The following is a 22306-nucleotide window of genomic DNA, read 5'->3' on the forward strand; positions in this document are numbered from 1 at the left end:
TGGATTGGTTATTGTTGTTTTGGTCTTCAGCCAACATGGCATATCATTGTAATATGGATATATGTAATGGTCTTATTATAATATCTTTTAGGTGGATGAGCTGATTGGTTTAGGCCATAGGGTTGGTATAAAATGATGTAAGATCTCGTTGTAGATCATGGGCATGGATTGAATATGTATCATGGTCATGAAATGCAATATCATATGCGAAGGATATTTGGTCGATCATAGGTGATCGAATTGGGATTAAGGAAGAGGTTAAAGGCCTCCGGTATTGAGCTTAACCGGGACTCTGATCAGGCATGGTAGATGCTATCTCTGGTAGTTCACTCTATTGGATTGTTGTCCATTTATCTTGAGGTGGTTATAACCTCTCTATAGTCAGTGAGATTCTTTTGTAATGAGCAATACGCTCTAGGATGTGTGCCTTCCTACATGTGTAGGCCCCTCATTGTATCACATACTTTCTGCAAAAGTATCATCTGACTGTGGGTAGGCTTCCCACCGTGGTTTTTCCCTATCCGGTTTTTCCACATACAAATCATGGTGTTATGTGGTATGGTTGCATTGTGTTGATTATATGTTTTATTGTTAAGTTGCATTGCTTACTGGTATCTATTTCTGCTATTCCGGTACTTAATGTTTATGGTATGGTTTAAGGTTGTAAAGTGGATTAATTGATATAATCTATTAATAAATGATTCACCCCTCCCTCTCAGTTTTTCACTGATTATCCTAACACCCTTATCTCGTAGAATGTTGGTTGAGGGTTAAATGACCCTGGAGAATAACATTGTTGACGGTTCAATTGGGCTATCCTCTTATCCTGTGGCATTCTTGAGAAAGAGTGTTGACCTCATGGGATAAATTTTTTGAGGTGCACATGATGTTTCTTCTTATCTCACAATATTTTGGTTGAGCATTGTGGAAAAGGTCATGTGTTTGTTGTGCGGGATAAATTTTGTTTGATAAACAAGACAATCCCTCTTATCCCACGGTATCGAAAGTGACCAACAAATGTCACGTGGGATAACTTAAGTTTGTTGAACAAAGTGATCCCTCTTATCCCATGTTGTCAAAAGTGATCAACGATGGTTGTCCAGGATAAGATAGTAAAAAGAGGTCAAAGTCGAGAGATGTTCTCTCTTATCCCATGGTGTCAAAAGTGACTAACAAAAGTCATGCGAGATAAGAAGCTAAATGGAAGATTGTTGATTCCCTTATCCTGCACAGGTTAAGATGCACACAAAATGGTGCATGGGATAACAAGTGAAAGCATGCCATGAAGAAAATATTATCCCTTATGAGATAGATGGTTATGCAGTGGTCCCGCGGGACAAGGGCAAATAAAGACAAAAGAGATAGAACTTATCCCACACGAAGTAAGAGACTACACAAGGTTCGTGCAGGATAACAAAAGTAAAGGTGCCTCCTTATCCCACGTGGTGAAACTTGGAGAGAAATGGTCTTGCGGGATAAGAAATCAAAGGGAGATTTTGTGAAGATGCACAAGATGAGGGTGATGTTTGTGGGCCTGCGGAATAAGAAAACAAAAGGAATTGAAGGGAATGCTTATCCCACGTGACCAAGAAGGGATAAGAAGAGACTTGTGGGATAAGGAAAAGAAAAGACGAAGGAGGAAAACCTTATCTCATGCGGGTTAAGAGACTATGATAACAGAGAGGGAGGCCTATTGAGAATGATAGAAGCTTATCCCACATGATTAGAAGATACATGCATGGCGTATAACACACAAGTTAGGCACAATATAAAGTTCAATGGATCTAAGTAGCCTGATAGTCCACATGGGCATTGACTAAGTTTGACCTGATGACGTGGCATGTACGACGCAAATCAGAGGACACTTGTCAAAATGATGAAAGGGTATTTTGCCGACAAAATTGAAGATTGTGACCAACTTTGCGACCATGTCTGCAAGCTGATAGGCTAAGAGGCCCATGTGGATGATTGACCAGGATTGACCAAGTGACTTGGATGTTGAATAAGAAGATGTCTGCATGTCGATAGGAAAAATGATCTACATGGTGGTTAACTGATCTTGTCCGAATGCTTTGAAGAAAGGAAATGGTGACATATGGCTCCTTGGTGGACATAAAAAATCAGATATGAAAAAGTCGGTGATGGTGGATTTCGGTATGATAGTTGTCAATCTTGTCTGGGTAGGTCGATAGAGGATGGAAAATGCATTAATGGTGACCAAGTTGTAGGTAGGCTGGGTGGCTCGAGGAAGGATTACAGATTGTTTTGGGCAAAGGAAGGTTACTAAACTTAGTAATCCAAGTATAGAGAATGATTTGAAGACAGACAGGATGCATTTAATTCAGGTAGCTAACATGAGATCTTATTCAAGATAGGGAATAAACTCTTTTGAGTTACAGACCTCCAAGACAAGTGACATGAGTAAAATATTCAATAATGTGGTAGAAGAAAAAAATGATGTGTACAAAGTCAATCTAATCTAGTAGTAGCTGTAAATGTGATTCGACACTGGTTGGTTGAAAATAATGACATCTCAACAAGTTGATTGATGGTGTGTGTGTGGAGAGAAAGTGCTAAAAAGAAGTGCGGCGTAGCGATGAAAAATAGAGTATTGTTGTTGAGAGTGAAAAAGAGTGTTGCTGCCAAGAGAAAATAGAGTAAGAACAGAGCATTCTTGAGAATAATGCTATAGTAGAGACAAGAAGATAACTAGAGGAAGTAGGAGAAACAGAGGAAAACTTTTAGTAGGCACAAAAAGTCATTCTCATGATATGAGAAATGTGTAAGTGTTACAAAACTCATTTGTAATGAGGTTTCATTATTGCAATTGTAATCTTGAACAATCATTGTAAATCTTTGAGTGGGTGCTTAGAGAAGGGGTAGGTGCTTCTTTGAGTAGGTGCTCATAAAGTCAAGGGTTGGTGCTCCTTGGGTCGGTGCCCTAAACATTGTAAACTGTTATTTACTCTGAGGTTGGATTGGAGCAGCAGACTCCAGCAGCTATTCTAACAGAGGTTTTTTCACATTAGGTTTTCCTTGTATATTTGGTGTTGTGGTTTATCTTTGTGTGTGTGTGTTCCCAATTAATTTGCAATAGTTGTATTGTTGGTGTAAATAAATATTCATTATGGATATTATTTCACTTTACTTAAGTTAACTTAGGATAATGCATCTCTTCGTAGTTTGGATTTGAGACACTTAGGGAAGTGTACACATAGGGATACAACTTGTAAGAGAAATTCCACCTTTTGTGGTCTTATTTTGCTATTACACTCCACATTCGGTGGGTCATCCACCTCTTGTGGAATATTATATTATTTCTCCTACCTACCACTAGTATTTCTTACCTACTCTTGTTTCTCATTGAGCCACATGTCATGATTGTGTGCTTGTACATCCATATGGCATTACCTATATAAGAAAGCCTATATTCATTGTATTGGGGAATCTAGTTGATCATTTGTATATTGATGAGAATACAGTTTGTTCTTGTCATTCTATTGTCTCTTTTTTTTTATGTTTTTCATTGTGCCCTTGATCTTGGCAAAATCTCACATGGTATCAGAGCCATTGGGGCTTCATTGATTGGTTTTTGGAGACATCGTGGAAGGCTTCTATTTTCAGATTTGAGGGACTGCATTTTTTGGAGGCATCTTAGAGCGTTTTTGACCTCACCATTGCGTCCAGGAGGCCGTTTCCATAAAAATCGAGTATAAATTCGACCTATTTTGGCGAAAATCAATTTTTGGGTGTGGAGGAAATTTTTTGCCCAATTCAGGCAGTATGGTATGGAATTTTCGGATTTAAAAAAAAAAAAAAATTTATTTTCCAGTTTGAAAAGATTTTTTTTGAAAAAAAAAATAATAATTTTTTTTTTTTGAAAATTGTTTTTGGGATCCATACCTTCTGCCCAGTCAACAGTGCACAGTCAGTGCCCATTCAGTAGCGCCCAGTCAGCACCTAGTCAACATTTTCTTTGGAAATTTTTAGACCCCTCTCCGTTGAGCAGTTTGGATTTTTGGGTCAACTTTGGAGGCCCATAACTTGCTCAATTTTGCTCTTTTTTGGGTGCAATTTTTTTTGATTTGGGTTAATTTTTCGTGCTCTTCATAGTGGTATGGTTATTTTCTAGTTTTGGTTCACAAGTTTTTCGAAATTCTCAGATTCTCTCAGCTGTACCAGTCCAATTCTCAATTCTACAACTTCAAAGGCCTCGTTTGAGATCATACGACCTCCTTTTCAAGTGCCATTTTTTTTGAAAGTGCATGTTTTTTCATCTACTTTCATAATATATGATCAGATTTTAGATATTTTAAGTATACATTTTACTTTCAGATATTGGTCTTATTTGGCCTATTTGGTACTTGTAAATTGCTTGGATCTTAGTTTAGATCTCTTGCACTATTAGTTTGAGTCTCTTTTGGCCTTATTGAGGCAATTGTAAAATTGAAATCAGAAGTCCACTTTGTCATTTTTTGCAAGTGGCCCATTGTACACGCACTAAGTATAAAGTGCCAAATCATCAATTTTTTTGTGGGGGGGGGGGTTCTTTGATTGAGTGAATTTGGGGGGGGTGTCTTGTGTGATTGTGCCTCTCTTTCCTTGTGCTCTTTCATTTTTGTTGCAATGAGTCCTCATAAATTTCCACCTTTAACTCCACATAATTATGCATCATGGAAAATTAAAGTATGGAGCAAATTAATGGAAAAAGGTCTCACGCATTACATAGATGGAACAATAGAAACACCACCTAATCCTAAGGTTGATCCTAATGCTCAATTAGAATGTCTCACTAAGAATTGCATGGCTCTTGGAACTTTGCGCAAGTATGTATTAGATGACCTCATCTTTCATATTCAGAAGTGTACTACAATCAAAGATGCTTGGGATATGTTTCAGAAATTATATGGTCAAGTTGATGAAATCAGAGGTTATAAGATTGACAATGAGCTCACCAACTTGGATCCTAAGAGTTTTGATACAATCCAAGATTATGTCACCAAAGCAAATGAGCTAAGAGCAAAGCTTAAGGATTGTGGAATTGACAAAAAGGATGCTCAGTTGATATTCAACTTATTGGAAAAGCTTGCACTAGAATATGCAGTATTTGTGTCTAGCTTCCAAACTCATCGTTTGATAGTGAGGAGTTCCTATGTTATGCCTTCATTTGATGCTTTCACAGAAATGTTGATATTGGAACAATCTAAGTTGTTGAACATGGGGCTTCTCAAGTCTTCAAAGTCCCAAGCTTTGGTGGCTAATCAAGGGAATCAAGGAAGTCAAGGAAAGGATTCCAACAAGAAGAAGAAGCAATCTAAGTCAAAGCCACAACAGGAAAAAGGACAATCATCCTCTCCATCACAAGGTGATTTTTCATCCTCTTCCAAGAAGGGGACTCCACCTAAGAAGGATAAACCAACTTGTGCATATTGCAAAAAGTATGGTCATGATGAGCATCGATGCCACACTAAGAAAGTTGATGAGTTGACAAATCCTCTCAAGAAAAACAACATCAACTTGCCATCCGCCTACACAAAGAAGGATTCAACTCCTTCCTCTTCCTCTTAGTCTAAGGGAAAAGGGAAAGCATTTGTGGCACAATAGGATCTTCACAGCAGTAGATACTTGACTCGGGTGCTTCATATCACATGGGTTCTACAAAGGAGCAGTTTTCTTCATTGGAGCCATCTAAGGTACCTCACATTTACATAGGTGATGATACACAAGTAGAGGTTGAAGGGAAAGGTTCAATTGACATGGATGATGGAACATTTGAGAATGTTCTCTATGTTCCTAACTTGTCTACCAACCTTCTCTTTATCTACCAAATCACTCACTATGGGAATGGGAAAAAGGTTGAGTTTACACCTGATTCAGTTGTGGTAAAGGAACTTGATGATGATGCCTTGGTAGTAGTGGGACAAGTCAATGGCAACTCAAGGCTTTATTCATTCTCCTACTTTGTGCCAAGTTCACCTTCTAGGGCCTTGCTTACACATTCAAATTCTAAAAGTAAACTATGGCATGAGTAGTTTGGTCACCTCAACTACCGCTATCTTCAGCAGCTCAACACTAAAGACATGGTCACAGGTCTACCTTGAATCAATTTTTCAGAGGGTGTATGTTCAAGTTGTTCCATGGGCAAGCATCCCGAGGAGAAGTTTGATAAGGGGAAAGCTTGGAGAGCTTTGGAAGTTCTTCAACTTGTTCACAACGATGTAGTAGGTCCATTTCCAACACCTTCATTTAGCAAGGCCCGCTATGTCCTCACCTTCATTGATGACTACTCCCGCTTCACTTGGGTCTACTTTCTCATTCATAAGAGTGAAGTATTTGACAGATTTTAGGACTTCAAGACTCGTGTGGAGAAGTAATCTGGGAAAGTGGTCAAGATTCTTCGTACAGATACATGCACATTCTCTTGGTCCTGCCTTTTGGGCAGAGGCTATCAGTTGTGCCACACACATCCATAATCGGGTTCCTCACAAAGCTTTGCAAGGTATTACTCCTTTTGAGGCTTGGGCTGGTAGGAAACCAATTGTGAGACATTTCAGAGTCTTTGGGTGTCTAGCATGGACTCGCATACCTCCCCAGAAACATAAGGCATTGGAACCTCAGAGTCGGCCTTGCATATTTGTTGGATATCCTGAGGGTGTTAAGGCATATAGATTGATGGATCCTGAGACACATGAGGTGTTCATTAGGAGGAGTGTTCACTTTGAGGAAATCTCTCCTAGCTTAGCCTCTCTATCTCCTCCACCTTCCTCCATTATGGATAGTGATGCTAGTGATTCAGATGATGAGACTCCTTTAACTCTGACTCATAGGGTTATACCTCCATAGGGTCCACTTGCAGTTCAGGAGCCTCGTTCTCCACCTCCACCTAGACCTCGTTGGGCTCGACAAACACTTGAGTCCGTGGGTTCTCTTGTTGGGGATCCTTCAGATACACAGAGGACTCGATATCAACATCAGAATCTTCCACATGCATTCATTGCTACTACTTCCGATCCATAGATATTTTGATAAGCATCAGGGGTTCCTAAATGGGACCAAGCTATGGAGGAAGTAGAGTTCCTTGATGAAGAACAACACATGGGATTTAGTCCATCTCCCTAAGGGGAGAAAGATGGTTCGATGTAAGTGGATCTATCGGACCAAGTATGCTGTGGATGGTAGTGTGGATAAGTATAAGGCTTGGCTTGTTGCGAAAGGTTTCTCTCAGGTTGCAGGTGTTGACTATACTGAGACCTTTGCACCCATAGCCAAGATCAACTCCAATCGCTTGACACTTGCTATTGCTATAGCTCATGGTTGGGCTATACATTAGATGGATGTGAAGAGTGCTTTTCTTCATGGTGACCTTGATGAGGAGATTTAAATGGAGTAGTCGCAGGGTTTCATCCAGGATGCTTCCTTGGTTTGCAGACTAAGGAAATCTCTCTATGGCCTTAAGCAGGCCCCCAGGGCTTGGTATGCCAAGATGGATTCCTTTCTTCTCTCAGCAGGGTTCACCAGGTGTCATTCCGATCCGAATGTCTACATTTTGCGACAAGATGACTCTCACTTGATACTTGTGCTCTATGTTGATGATTTGATCATTACAGGGAGTACCACATCCATCATTAGCAGGGTCAAATCTGCTTTGCATGACAGATTTGCTATGACTAACTTGGTTCATTTTCACTACTTTCTCAGGATAGAGATTTCACAGTCACCTTCCGGGATTACACTATCATAGCCCAAGTATGCTCTTGATTTACTTGCACGCTTTCATATGGCTGATTGTAAGCCTGCACCGACTCCCTTTCTTTCAGGAGTCAAGCTTGAGGCTCAGTGTTCTTCTCCACCACTTGATGCCACTTTGTATTGTTAGCTTGTGGGTAGTCTCATCTACTTGACTCATACATGCTCTAATATTTCATTTGCGGTTGGCATGGTTTCCCGCTTCATGCAGGAACCACATGAGCTTCATTGGAAAGACACCAAACGTATCCTTCATTACATCTAGGGTACACATCACTATGGGATTCACTATGCAGCAGGCACATGACTTCGCTTGGTTGGTTACACAAACTCTGATTGGGTTGGCGATCTTGATGATCATAAGTCTACTTCTGGTTACAGTTTTCACCTTGGTTTGGGCCCCATTTGTTGGTAGAGCAAGAAGTAGCATGCTATTGCTCTTTCTTCAACTGAGGTTGAGTATCGAGGCGTTGTTAACGCAGTGACTGAGACCATTTAGCTTCAGCAGATTCTCATAGAGTTTGGGTTCACCACTCCACGCCGACAGTTCTACATTGTGACAATCAGAGTGCTATTGCTATCTTGAAGAACCCAGTCCAGCACCAGCGGACCAAACACATCGAGATTCATATGCACTATATCCGAGAGCTGATTCAGGAGCAGGTCATTGATTTGCACTATTGTCCTACAACGGAGCAGGTTGCAGACATATTCACCAAACCTTTCACCGAGAGTAAGTTCCAAAAGTTGTAAGCTCTCTTGGGGGTGCGAGATGTGTCATTAGGGGGGGTTAGTTGACTTCTCCTTCCTCTCTTATGGGGGGGACTTTTTCCTCTTTGAGGTTTTGTCCTTCTTTTTTGAGAGTCTTTTGTACTTTCATCTCTCTTTTGGGGGGGAGTTTTTTCCCACTGGGTTTTCTCCCTTTCTCCGTTTGTGAGAGATTGCATTGCATAGTTTTTCTTACATTTGCATATTGTACATGGGTACCTATCATGGCCTAGTAGCCGGGACCCATCTTGCATTGTTGACTTAAGTTTTCATTCCCCTAAGTTGCACTTAAGGGGGGGTGTTGGTGTAAACAAATATTCATTATGGATATTATTACACTTTACTTAAGTTAACTTAGGATAATGCATCTCTTCGTAGTTTGGATTTGAGACACTTAGGGAAGTGTGCACATAGGGATAGAGTTTGTAGGAGAAACTCCACCTTTTGTGGTCTTATTTTGCTATTACACTCCACATTCGATGGGTCATCCACCTCTTGTGGAATATTATATTATTTCTCCTACCTACCCCTAGTATTTCTTACCTACCCTTGTTTCTCATTGAGCCACATGTCATGATTGTGTGCTCATACATCCATATGGCCTTGCCTATATAAGCAAGCCTATATTCATTGTATTGGGGAATCCAGTTGATCATTTGCATATTGATGAGAATATAGTTTGTTCTTGTCATTCTATTGTCTCTTTTTTTTATGCTTTTCATTGTGCCCTTGATCTTGGCAAAATCTCACAAGTATTAGCACACATAGTCAAAAGTTTTAAAATACACTAATTCACCCCCCCTCTCAATGTCTATTTGTGTTCTTCAACTCCTCCATTATGTTTTGAAACTACCACTTACATTTGTATAACTCTTTGGAATGCAATTACAATTTTTCATAAGAAACAAATATTACTTTTTTACTCTAATGTACCCTAAATTATTTTCAAGAAATGTAGAGAGACATGAGAATGACATAGGAATGAGAAGTTTATATCACCCATCCTAACTCTAAGAGGCTACATGTGAGGTTGATGATGGAGTTTTCTCTTCTAATAATCCTCTAATCAAATATGCTACATAGGAAAATGAAGATTTTGTTTACAAGCATCAATCCTTGATCTACATTGAGGACAACACTTCCCTAAAAGGGGGCATGTTATGTTGGCAGTGGGCCAGCATTCGTCTCAGGGATTTGTGACATGGTTTAACAACCTCCTATGGATTCTATAAGTCTAGTGGTTGTATCGAGCATTGATAGGTCTATCGTTTGGTGCAACGACAACCCTAGCTTGTAACAAGTGGTATCAGAGCTAGGTCACAGGTTCAAATCACGTAGGCTGCGACGAGTGATGCTGGGAGGGGGATTGTTGGCAGTGGGCCAATGTCCCTCATGGGGATTTGTGACATGGTTTAACGACCACCAATGGATTCTATAAGTCTAGTGGTTGTATCGGGTAGTGACAGGTCGATCTTTTGGTGCAACGACAACCCTAGTTTGTAACATTTTAGTTATTGAATCCATTGATTTTATTGGGATATGTCTACCCAATTTGAACACAACATAACCATTACATATGATCTTCATTATGAATAATTTGCAAGTATTTCTATTATAGTTTTAATTTTTTGTTTCATTATTCTATTATACAAGTTATTTTCATTACATAATTTCATCATTGATTATTAATGAGACATAAAAAGTTATCAATATGGATTAGTCTAAGTCTTAGCTTACTTAATTGCAATCTAATGAAAACATTAACGTCCATAATTATTTGTCCTTCTCTAAAAAATATTATTGAATCAGCCTTAGGATATGAGTATTACGAAGGATCTTTAATGTTCTCCTCTTTTTACATAGAGATCCAAAAGGTATCTTTTGCATTGCCTTTTTCTTGACTATATATATTCATAAGAAGAAATTGTTTTATAACTATCAAAGCTAAAAATGTGTATTAAATGAGATTGCACTAAAGAAAGATATGATGAGACCATGAACATGGTCTAGTCCCAAGATCCACAAATTCTATGAGTCTATCTCTAAATTTCAATTTCCAAATCTTTATTTCAATATCTGAAAAATGAACATCAATAACAAATCGAATCTCAAATAAATTCTAATTATATCTCAACAATTCAATCTATTTTAATAGTAAACTAATCAATATCTGAATTAGAATATTTTAATCTAACACTTAAATTAATTTTAAGTGTCTAATTATTGCTTTAATTCATTGTTGCTATACCATTCTTCACTCGATATCAAAATTAATTTCATGGAGGGTTTTCTTCCATAGATATGTAAAACTACAGGCTGAAAACACAGGACACTAAAAATAACGACATTAAATTATGAAGAAGTATGCAAAATCAGTCAATTATAATCTTTACTAGTTCAAAAGAAAAGTTTGAGCCATACGAGATATTATCATTTTGGTTTTCAAGCATTTACACATTATCATATTGGATGGCAAACATTTGCAATTCAAGTATCTAAAAAACATCACACTTCCTGTCATAAAACAATGAAGTTTTAAGTGAATTTTTTAGAAATCTTTTCTAATTCCTTCGGACAGTCTGATATTGTCAATTTTGGAGGTATTGGTATGGCAAGAATGCCCATTATATTCTTCAGCGTTTCACATTCTGACAATTCTATGTTCTTCACTGTTGCTGGTAGGGTTTCAATCACCTCTAATTTGTCATTTTTGCTAAGCCGGAGTATTGCAAGTCTAGGACAACACTCCTGAGAAATTGAGATTTTGGTCATAGGTGTCTCGCTTAGATTTATCTCCGTGAGCTTCTCCAACGAAGAGGAAGACAATGACCCAAAATCCAGCTTGTTGAGCGGACAATCAGAAATCTTCAATGTTTGAAGATTGGTCAGTTGCCTAAATCCTTCTGGTAAAGACCTCACTCCCGTGGCTTCTATGCACAGGCACTCTAACAGTTCTAGATGCCCAAGAGTCCTGGGTAAGGATTTCAAGGCGAAGCAATTGATAATTGAGAGTCTTTTCAACCTGGATAAATTCCCAAGAGAATCTGGCAAGCTTTTCAATAACGGACTTCCAATTTTCAACCATTCTAATTTGCTCAGTTGCCCAATGTTGCTTGGTAAATCCTTCAAACTAGTATGTTGAAGTTGGAGCTCTCTCATGTACGCCTGATCTGTGATTCGATGAGGTAATTTCTGCAAATTGCGGCATCCTTGGAGGTAGAGAATCTCAAGTTTTGAGATATTTTCTAGAATGCCATTCTGGAAGGTAAGCCTCTTGCAACCAGATAAATCTAGATACTTGAGGTGTGTCAATTGCTGAAAAGAAACTGGCAACATTCTCAAAGCCTTACAAGAGCACAAATCCAGATGTCGTAGGTTTTTCAAATCACCAAACCGAGCAGGTAGTGATAACAGCCTTGCACAATGTCGCAGCTCCAGGTGCTCAAGCGATAGGAGATCGCAAAACTCTTCTGGCAGCCTTTTAATGCCAAACTCTTTACCAACATAACCTAGCAGTGTTATTTTTCTCAAGTGTTTGAGATTTGATATTGAACTTGGGAACCTTTCAAAACTAGCACTCCAGGTACTAGTAATAATCAGCTCTCTCAACTGCAAAGGAGCCTGCGCCCAAATTTAATTTGAGTGAAATAGAAAACATAAGTGGAAGTGTTGGGATATGTAATTTCTCCCATCAATTTCAAGCATCAAAATGCAAAAGACAAAAGATAATGAGAATATTTTAGTGAAGGAAAGAGATAATGCTAAAAGAGAAAAACATTAAATATTTGTCCTTTCGACCTGTGTTCTAGATTGGTTTATGTAATTTCTAGATTTGTCAAGTGAACTCATTATAAAAAGACATTTGTAATGAATATATCGTCATATGTTTAGCGGATCAATGGATATGAGTTGAATGCTGTAGCATTCAGGAATAATTATGAATTTGTCAAGTACTTTGATCCAGTTTGATTTAGGATTATTTGTTGAGAATTTTGTCTTTGTGTTTCTGTCTATACTTCTGAATTGTGTTTATATGGTTCATGATTACTCCACCCCAACAGAGTGGTATTAGAGCACAGGTGATAGGTGTTCAAAACGTCTGAATCAGATCGAGGTTGATTGTTTTTGGCTGGGAGAAAGTGATCGCTAGTAGATCTAAAGAATCTTGAGGCGACATCTGCATAAGGAATTGAGTGTCAACTCTTGTCGTCAAAGGTAATCAAGGCATACTATTTTTATTGGTTTTGTTCCTTGAATTGATTGCAGTTAGTCGCTGTTGCAGGCAGAAAGAGAAGACGCTGGGAACCAATTGCGAGCATTTCTGAAGTTTTTTAAGCAGCGGTTAAGGAAGAAGAATTGTAACTACCTCCTCAAGGAAATTGCTGCTTATCGCCACCATCAAAAGATGTGAGAACGCAGTTTAGAAGTTAGAAGGAGCACTGATCCAAAAGTATGAAGCCTCAAGTGTGAGAGGAGAGGTCGCCAGGAGATCGCCATATGTATAGGAGATTGTTGACGATCATGAGATCGTTGCATAGAAGAACGAAAGCACAGGTTAGGACCGAGAGATTAAGAGAAGATCGCGTCTAGTCGTTGCAGTAGGAAGAAGAGTTTGCAGAAGGTCTTCAACACTGCGAAGAGATCTGGTGAATAGACAAAAACTGCCAGAATAACCAATTAAGGAAAGTCCACTAATCTGCTTGAAGTCATAGAACATTTTAGGAGTTAGTATGACGGTTGGAGCAATATAAAAGGGAGCCGCCATGAAAGAAAGCCAGGTTGGTTCAGGGAGATCATGACATTGTTTGAGGTAAGATTGATATGAAGAGGAAAAGGTATGTAAATTTGTCATAGCCCTCTTATAAAGTTTTTGGTTTCCGCCGTTGTTAAGGAAGTTCATAAGATATTGAAAATGTTACTAGCAGATTCTTTGAAGGATCTATCCTCAAGCTCTCAATATGCTGTTATTACAACTAAGAAGAAATTATTTTAAAATTAGTTTTAATAAGTTGTAGCCTGCAAGGTGATGACTAGGCGCAACCATTGTCTAAGTCGCCACGAAATATTTCTTGATGAAATGAGTCGCCATTGGAAAGGAAAGTTTGAAGGTGATCACTAGAGTGTAGATCGCTGTCCAAGTTAAAAGAAACTGTTTGGCAAAAGACAAACACAGTGAGGAGATCATATCTATTTGTTGTGGAAGTCGCTGAAGGCTTTTTAATAAAAACCATCATCGTAGCATTTGGAAAATCAGCCCATGTGCAATAATCGCCAAAAAGGCATTGCATATTTGTGATGTCGAGATGCCATAGAAAAGGCTGAGAAGCAAGGAGATTAAGGACATGAAATCAGAGGAATCGAAGGCTTGGCAAGGAGTCAACAAAAGGAACCTTTAAAGAAGATCTTTCATTTGGAAGAAGGTTGGTGTAGCAATAAAGGTACTCAAAGAATTGCAAGAAGAGGTCGAGATAGAAATTGAAGGAATCAAAAATTTGAAGGGACGTTATCGACCCTCTAAAGGATATCTCTTGAAGGGAAAGAGCAATTCATGGTTCTCTAGTTTGTGATATATTTGGAAGCTTATACATCTAGGAATAGTTTGTTAGACATCAATCGGAGAACAAGTTGTCTAGAGACAACCGAGGATTTGTGAAGTTTGAAAGCTTGAAGACATTAGAGAAAAGTGGGAGGAGAGACACGTGAGGCTGTCAAAAGAAGGTATGATTGCTGTAGCAAAATCGAAATTAAGAGCACAAGTGAGGTGATTTTAAAATTGATAATCTTAAAAAAATTGGACAAAGTTAAAGAGAAAAATGAAGAGTTAGATGAAATAGTAAAGTTATTTGATGAGGTCAAGAAGAAGAATGATGATTTGGAAGAAAAAATAAAGATATCAGAAGAGGAGATTAGTTTATACAATAAGAAAATATCAAGTTAAAAGAAGAGAATAATCAATTAGTAGCATGCAATGAATGTCTAAGATCAAAGTCATCAGTATGTGATGTGTCATGTTATATAGATGATTTATTATTCCATTAACCCATTAAAAAATAAGTGTGATTTTGCCAAAGTTGTTTGTGATGAAGATGATAATGAGTCTACAAATATTTTTAGATGTGCTGAGATTAACAAAAGATATTGTGAAAAGAATGTTGGTTTGAAGATTATGAAAAGAATGTGATACAAATGCCAAGGATTAGGAAAGTATGAACAAGGAATGAGAGTAAATTGAGCCACTAATGAGGCCAAAATGTGAAGGTCTTAGGCATGCCACAGTTAAAGTAAATGATGATACAAGTTCTCCAGATTCAAGCAAATCGGTCCAGGGAATAAAGAGTGTGTATTGTTCACATTTTAATAGGAAATGAAATACACAGGACTAGTGTTGGGATCTAAACAATTGCCTTCGTGGTTTGAGATACCATTTAAAATCAATATGTTGAAACAAGGAATTGAAGAATGAATCTATAATAGGATGCATGAAAATAGATTGTGGATGAAGCTATGAATCAATTTGGCAAAATATTATAGGTATGGTAAATAGTTATTCAAGTATAAATGTTCATATGTGAAAAATGATAGCAATTATGAAAGGTTTGAATGTTCAAGAAGGATAAAAATTGCTTTGTGTCAAAGTAAATCATCTCTTACAAGACATCTACAAATAGTGAAGTTGCAGGAAGTTCCAAAATGAAGTTTTGAAGATATAAAAATAAATGAGTTGAAACATTGTCCTAATATTTGAAGAAACCAAGACAAAGATGTCACTGTTGAGAAAAGGTCTTAAGATTGGTTTATGCTATGGCTCTAACCTTATAGTATGTAATATTATGTTATAAGTAGTTAACTTGTGGCTACCTTAACTATTAAATAATTTACATAATCATTATTATAATCATATATATGTTTTCAAATCATCCTTGGAGTTATATTTAAGTGTCTAAGTTTTCCTATGAAATATACAAGGCATAAGTGTGGTACATATAGGAGGTATAGGTTAGTTACTATCCTTATGTTGAGTATTGAAATTTTATTAAATACTATTGGAGGTATCCCTCTCCAAGTGGATTAAGAGGTTGCCCCCTTGATGTGGCATATTAATTCAAATATATGTAGCACTATCAATAAGTGGTGCTAGAACATGATCTTGGCACTATGAAGGCAAGTCATTTCCTTCAATTTTGGAAGTAAAACTTTAAGAGGAATAGAAGAAAAATTGAGTGAATTATTGGAGAATTAGTGTTTCTCCTCTAAATATTTGTGAAGCACATCTCTGTGATTTGAAATCATTTCTTCATTATATTTTAAAAGGTTTTTGAGGAGCTAATTTGAGATTTTATAGACCCAATTTATGAGGAATTAGAGTAGAATTGAGCAAGTTATTGTAGAATTCGAGTTCTTGCCCAGTTTTTTTTTGAAGCATATTTCTCCTAGATATGAGTTAACCTCTTCCTTATTTTAAAAAGGGGTTTTTTAATTTTTATTAAGGAGGGTGTAATATAAAATTTTAGAGAAATTGGAGCAGAAATAAGTGAATTATTGCAAAATTAGATTTTTCTAAAGGTTCACTCTCAAGGCTACAAATTAGATAATTTCTTAGATTTTTTTGGAAAGTGATATCTAGGTTCTGGTAACTCACAAAAACAAAAATTATATTGAGTTAAGCTTTTTTGATATATTAAAAAATTATTTTGTTGGAACTTTTCCACAATAAGATGTATTAAAAGTAAAAGTAAAAGAAAGAACAAGTGGAAGTAGAAGAAAAAAAGAAAGAGCAAGTGAAAGAACAAGAAGAACAAGAAAGGAAAAGAAAAGAAAAAAGAGAGATGAAGAAGAAGAAGAAGAAGAAGAAGAAGAAGAAGAAGAAGAAGAAGAAGAAGAAGAAGAAGAAGAAGAAGAAGAAGAAGAAGAAGAAGAAGAAGAAGAAGAAGAAGAAGAAGAAGAAGAAGAAGAAGAAGAAGAAGAAGAAGAAGAAGAAGAAGAAGAAGAAGAAGAAGAAGAAGAAGAAGAAGAAGAAGAAGAAGAAGAAGAAGAAGAAGAAGAAGAAGAAGAAGAAGAAGAAGAAGAAGAAGAAGAAGAAGAAGAAGAAGAAGAAGAAGAAGAAGAAGAAGAAGAAGAAGAAGAAGAAGAAGAAGAAGAAGAAGAAGAAGAAGAAGAAGAAGAAGAAGAAGAAGAAGAAGAAGAAGAAGAAGAAGAAGAAGAAGAAGAAGAAGAAGAAGAAGAAGAAGAAGAAGAAGAAGAAGAAGAAGAAGAAGAAGAAGAAGAAGAAGAAGAAGAAGAAGAAGAAGAAGAAGAAGAAGAAGAAGAAGAAGAAGAAGAAGAAGAAGAAGAAGAAGAAGAAGAAGAAGAAGAAGAATAATTATGGAATATATATAAGGTATAGGTTAGTTATTATCTTCATGTTGAATATTGAGATGTTGTTGAAGACTATTGAAACTATTCCTCTTGAAGTGGATTAGAAGGCTGACCCCTTGAAGTGGCATATTATTATAAAATATTTGCAGCATATTTCTAATTATATTTTTATTGCACAAGTTATTTCATAATAGTTTGAATTTATTATACGAGAAAAGGTTTAAGTTAGTTAGAAAACTCGATTATGATCACCAAAAGAAATTTGAATGTCATAATTGCTGAAGCATTCGTGATCAAAATTAAAGAAAAGTGTTAGAATATATAATTTCTCTCACCAAGCATTCATCATCAATATTAAAGAAAAGTGTTAGAATATGTAATTTCTCTCACCAATAAATTATAAATGTTAAAATGTAACTGCTGTTAAAAGAGAAAAACATAAATTATTTGTCATATAGGCACATGTTTTAAAATTGCCTAAAATTGCCTATGTAATTTCTAATTTGCGAAAAGACCTCTGTATAAGGAGGCATTTGTAATGGGTTTATCATCAGATATTTAGCCCATCAAAGAATCATGAGTAGAAGATGAATACTCTAGCATTCATTCAGAAGTAATTATGATTTTGTAATATATTTGCTGAATATTTTGTGTTTGTGTTTCTAAGTATATTTCTGAATTTGTGTTAATGATCCATGATTCATTCACCCCAACAGGAAGAAAAGGTTTAGAAAGAACAGTAAAAGTAACTTACATGCGCATCATCTGTCCACAACTCTTGTAAGTTTAAAGCACCATTAAGCTCTAACACTCTCAAATTCTTCAACGAAAGCCATGGCGGAAGATTCGTATGATTGAAATCATTCCACCGAAGCCAGAGCAGCTCTCTTGATAATTCGCCAACTTCTTGATTTAGAAATTCTCCGCTACAAGCAAAAAGTTTTAATCCAAGGGAGGCGGGAGTGAGACTAGGAAATCCTTGACCTTGGTTTATAATGATTTTTCCTTTCGATGAATAACAATTGTCTCCAGTTACGTTGATCATTCCTCGGATTTCTATATGTTTCTGAAAGAAAAAGTTAACAAAATAAGAAATCTATCAAAGCTCTAAAACTCGTTAGAAACACATACGGGGAAAAGGTTCCCAATTCATGGTTAATAAAACCATCAATGGAAGCAGTCACGTCACCTGTAGAGGTTGAATCTGGTTAAACTGCCAAGGAGACCAAAGGCGATATGGTGATTGTTGATCTGCAATTTCTCTTCCGAAATCCCTCAAGTCGTCACGCATTCTTATTCGATTGTTTTCATCCAGGTAGACAAGGTGCTTACTGATAAGACTTTCCCAGCCGTGCACACCACTCCACACTGATCCGTCCCATACTGCAATGGCCAAGCTGCTTTCTTCTCCAATGAAAAAACACGCTGTATCCAAGAACATTTGCTTCTCTTCTTCATTGAGTGCATCATAGGAGAATTTATGCAACAGAACCTGCCAATAATCCTTGTCATATCTGTCATAGAGCTGTCCCCCAGCAATAACGAGTGGCAATGGCAATCTATCGCTAGAAAATATGAAATTCTCAACAAGAACTTCGAATCCAGGCAGTGGACAGGGTTGTTTGAATGCATGCCAGCAAAAAAGTTCCTTTGCATGAGTGGCATTCAGAGCTCTCATTAGATAAATCGCAGAGATGCCCCACTGTTTAAGAACATTTGAATCTCGCGTGGTAACAATAACCAAACTTCCTATCCCAAGGCTCTCCGGTTCTGGCAATAGAGTGTCCAATTGGTCTGTATCACCCACGTCATCTAAAACAATAAGCACAGAAAGTGATCTCAAATGGCTTTGTAGAATGTGTCTGCCTTCTTCTTCATTATCAAAGGTTAAGCTTTTAAAACGGAGATCCTTCAGAAGGTTTTTCTGCTTTTCAATCAGGAGTCGTTTCCTTGCAGCATCTCTAACATTAAAAATAAAACTGGATCTTAGTACAGATTTGTGTTTCCAGTTATATATTGCTTTTGCCAGTGTCGTCTTTCCAGAACCACCCTTGCCGTAGATTCCCACAATTTGGACCTTGGAGTGACTTCTTACAGATTCACGTAAACTCATTTCAAAATCTGCTACAGCTTGGTCAAGACCAACAGGATGCATTGCTACCTCTAATGGTAGTTTCCTCAAGTTGATTAATACATTATCTACAATACTTTTCAACACCCTTTGCTCCTTACTGGATATACATGTGAAGATATATTATTAAAAACAATATAACAAACCTTACTAAAAGGATAATAATTTCCAACTTAAACATATACAGAAAAAGTTAAAATTGAACGAAAGGGAAAGCATGATAAACGACGTGCGCAAGACATATTAGCTGTAACTTACTCATTATCATCAATCATGTAGCCATTAATCGATGAAATTTTGTAGAGTGCTCTCATCCACTCCTGAAGCTTTTCCAAGCTGTATTTACCCCTTTCTTGATGTTCTAAGAATGTCTTGGCATACATTCCTTTTCCTTGACCTATGTTTATTAGATCAGCGGGCTGAACATGGTAGAAAACAGGAATTATAATTTTTTCTGTTTCGACCATAAAGGATAGTTCCTCAAGGCACCAGGGCGATTGTGCATAGCGAGGAGAGAATATGGGAATATAAACAGAAGCACTACTTAGTGCTTCTTGTATTGCTGCAGGAAAGAAATCTCCCAATTGAAACTCCTCCGTATCAAGAAAAACCCTATATTCCATGTAACCGAGGGCATTGTAGATAGCTATGGCCAGCGTGTCTTTAACATCGGCTCCGCGATGATTAATACATACATCATAAGGCATCATTTTTATTCGCAGCTTTTGTAATGGTGTTGAGGATGTCAACATTTCACTGCCTACTACAGCTTCTTGAAGCCCCACAGAATGCTTTTCCATCTCTAAGGGTACCGTTCTGATTATTTTCACTATATGCTTCACAATGTTCTTCAATGCCATTTGCTCCTCACTGGACACACGTGAAACATGCTGTTAAAAAAATATTAAAATCTCACTAAATAGTTAATAGAAGTCAAATATGTTGGCATAGTAAGTTTTTCTATATTGTATGAGAATAATTTTAGTTTTGCACTTAAAAATAAGTGCTCTAGAAATATAATTTGCATGAACTTGTTAATCACAGCTATGTATGAACATACATGAAATCATCTATATTTTAAAATTTGTATCCATTCCTTAATTTGTTCAGGACTTTTAAAGAGGCGATTGTAATGAAATCTTATGTCTAATCTATCCAATCGGCTGATCCTTGATTTAGTATGTTTATTTGTTTTTGTAATGATCTCTAATCTCATTAATCAGCCGATCCTTGATTTAGTATGTTTATATTTTTTCTATGTTTAGTATAACAGCTTTGGGTTAAATCACTAAAGAAGAGATGATCACCTTTTGTAATCAGAAGATCAGGGGCGAGCTATGAATTTGCAAGTAAAGATTGTAGATGTCACATTTCTCATTGCCCAGAAAGGAGATCACAGGAGAATTGGTGCCCAAAGTAAATCACGGCTTGTAGTAAAGAGGCAAAGGGAAGCTGCCCAAGTTGAAAGGGCAATGTATTATCACAGCCAATGAAGCCATCCCTGCTATCAAATGCAGAAGCCACCTCCAAAGAAGGTGAAGCCGATCCTCAAAAGAGGAGATTGAAGTCAAGGAGAAGTTCTGGCATAATTTGCCAAGATTGGAGCCACCAATAAAATAGGTGAAGTCGAATATTCAAGGAGGAGATTGAAGATTTCAAAAGGAAAAGGTTGTAGAGTTAATTTTGAAGTCGCATTCAAAAAAGGGTGAAGCCTTCAATTTGTGAGGAAGTCAAATGATAGTTATGGAAAGGCCAATTCCTGAAGGACTTAGAAAGTCGCAGAAGTCAGAAGAAGTATGGGAGAAGCCTGTTGAAGTCTGAAGAAGATATCATTGATTTGTGTTGCATCAATTAGTAGTTGAAATGAAGGGGGAGATTGCTGGCATAGTAATTTCTCCAACTTTGGATGGAAAGAACTGTAGTTTGCTGAAGCTAAAATTAAGTTCTCTAAAATCTATAATTTGCATGAAATTCCTAATTACAACTATGCATGAATATACAAATCAGATCATCTTTATTTGTAGCGATTCCTTAATTTTTCCAAGACCTCTACATAATGAGAATGAGACTATTTATGCAATTATTTTCTCTGATCTCTAATCAATTGCTCCTTTATCACATGATCAAGAAGATGTTTGAATTTCCATTAAATGAATAAAAATTCATTGCATGTTAACAGTTTGTACTAACAGTTTGTATTATTGCATTTTCTCTATGTTTTTCTATAATTCTTCAAAATATACATAGAAAAGAGAAAAAATACATGAAAGGGCAGCTATCAAAAAAGATGGTTGGGAAAACAGATTATGTATTGCTTACACAGAATCATTGATGATTTCACCCCAATAAAATGAAACATTGTGGAGTGCTGTCTTCCACTCTTCAATCTTTTCTAAGCTGTATCTACCCTTTTGTTGATACTCCAAGAAGGCCTCGGCATACATTCCTTTTCGTTGAGACACGTATCGCAGATCAGATGGCTGAACACCGTAGAAAACAGGAATAATAGGGGTGAGAGATTTTAGCATAATGGATAGCTCCTCAAGACACCAAGGCGACTGCGCATAGCCATGAGAGAAAATTGCTATATGAAGACAAGCATTATGCATTGCTTGTTCTACCGCTCTAGGCAAGAAGTCCCCCAGCTCAAGCTCGTCGGAATTCAGATAAGCCTTCAGACCGATGAGATCGAGGACATTGTAAATAGCTGTGGCCAGCTTGAGTCTGTCATCGTTTCTGTGATGATTAATATATACATCGAAGAGTATAGCAGACGTAGATGAAGATGCAGATGGGGATGCAATTCCATCAAAAGCATTTGTAATTTCAGCAATCTCGGAATCAATAGCAGGGCTTGAAGTAGATGCCATGGAAGAGAGAAACAAGGCAATAAAAGCAGGGAATGCAGAATAGAATTTAGAGGGCTCAACTTGGTGAAATGGTAAACAAAGGGGAATTATATAGAATTGGAAAGTGAGCAGGGGCGGTGGAAGACTGGTCTAGAGATGCTCCGATTTTGTTGCGACGTGTCGTAAATCTTAAAGTGGTCTTAAAAAGGGTCGTTCGGATACCTAGCAAACACGGACAAGTTTGAAAGTATTCAATTAATAGGATAAGATTTTCCCCATTTCTGCAATTTAAAATTGAAGATTTCCCCATTTCAACAATTAAAAATTGAGTTGTAAGGATGTCGTCATAAATCACATATTTCATGCAATAAAAACGAACTGCTGGGAGCGTGGAAAACGGAGTTCTTGCTGTAGTATCAGCAATGTTATTGTTCTTCATGTATTTTTTATTACTGTT

At 37.1% G+C, this 22306-nt stretch overlaps 1 protein-coding gene across 1 annotated transcript; it reads right to left on the minus strand.

The window, feature by feature from the left end:
- Positions 1 to 11049: 11049 nt before the first annotated feature.
- Positions 11050 to 21870, minus strand: LOC131033715 (disease resistance protein RPV1-like). Its single transcript, XM_057964989.2, has 5 exons — positions 21320 to 21870; positions 19259 to 19870; positions 18059 to 19100; positions 17624 to 17935; positions 11050 to 12135 (listed from the first exon to the last, which is right to left on the minus strand). Exons 1-5 carry the CDS (start codon positions 21868 to 21870, stop codon positions 11050 to 11052), a joined length of 3603 nt encoding a protein of 1200 aa, XP_057820972.2.
- Positions 21871 to 22306: the final 436 nt, after the last annotated feature.

Source organism: Cryptomeria japonica, chromosome 7 (genome assembly GCF_030272615.1).
Source record: "Cryptomeria japonica chromosome 7, Sugi_1.0, whole genome shotgun sequence".
Taxonomy (NCBI): Eukaryota; Viridiplantae; Streptophyta; class Pinopsida; order Cupressales; family Cupressaceae; genus Cryptomeria; species Cryptomeria japonica.

Coding starts and splice junctions, on each gene's coding strand:
- LOC131033715 (XM_057964989.2), bottom strand. CDS start 21,870: ATGGCATCTACTTCAAGCCCTGCTATTGATTCCGAGATTGCTGAAATT. Junction 17,936..18,058: donor ACCAGATTCAACCTCTACAG/GTGACGTGACTG, acceptor TTTTTCTTTCAG/AAACATATAGAAATCCGAGG. Junction 12,136..17,623: donor TGTGGACAGATGATGCGCAT/GTAAGTTACTTT, acceptor ATTTGGGCGCAG/GCTCCTTTGCAGTTGAGAGA.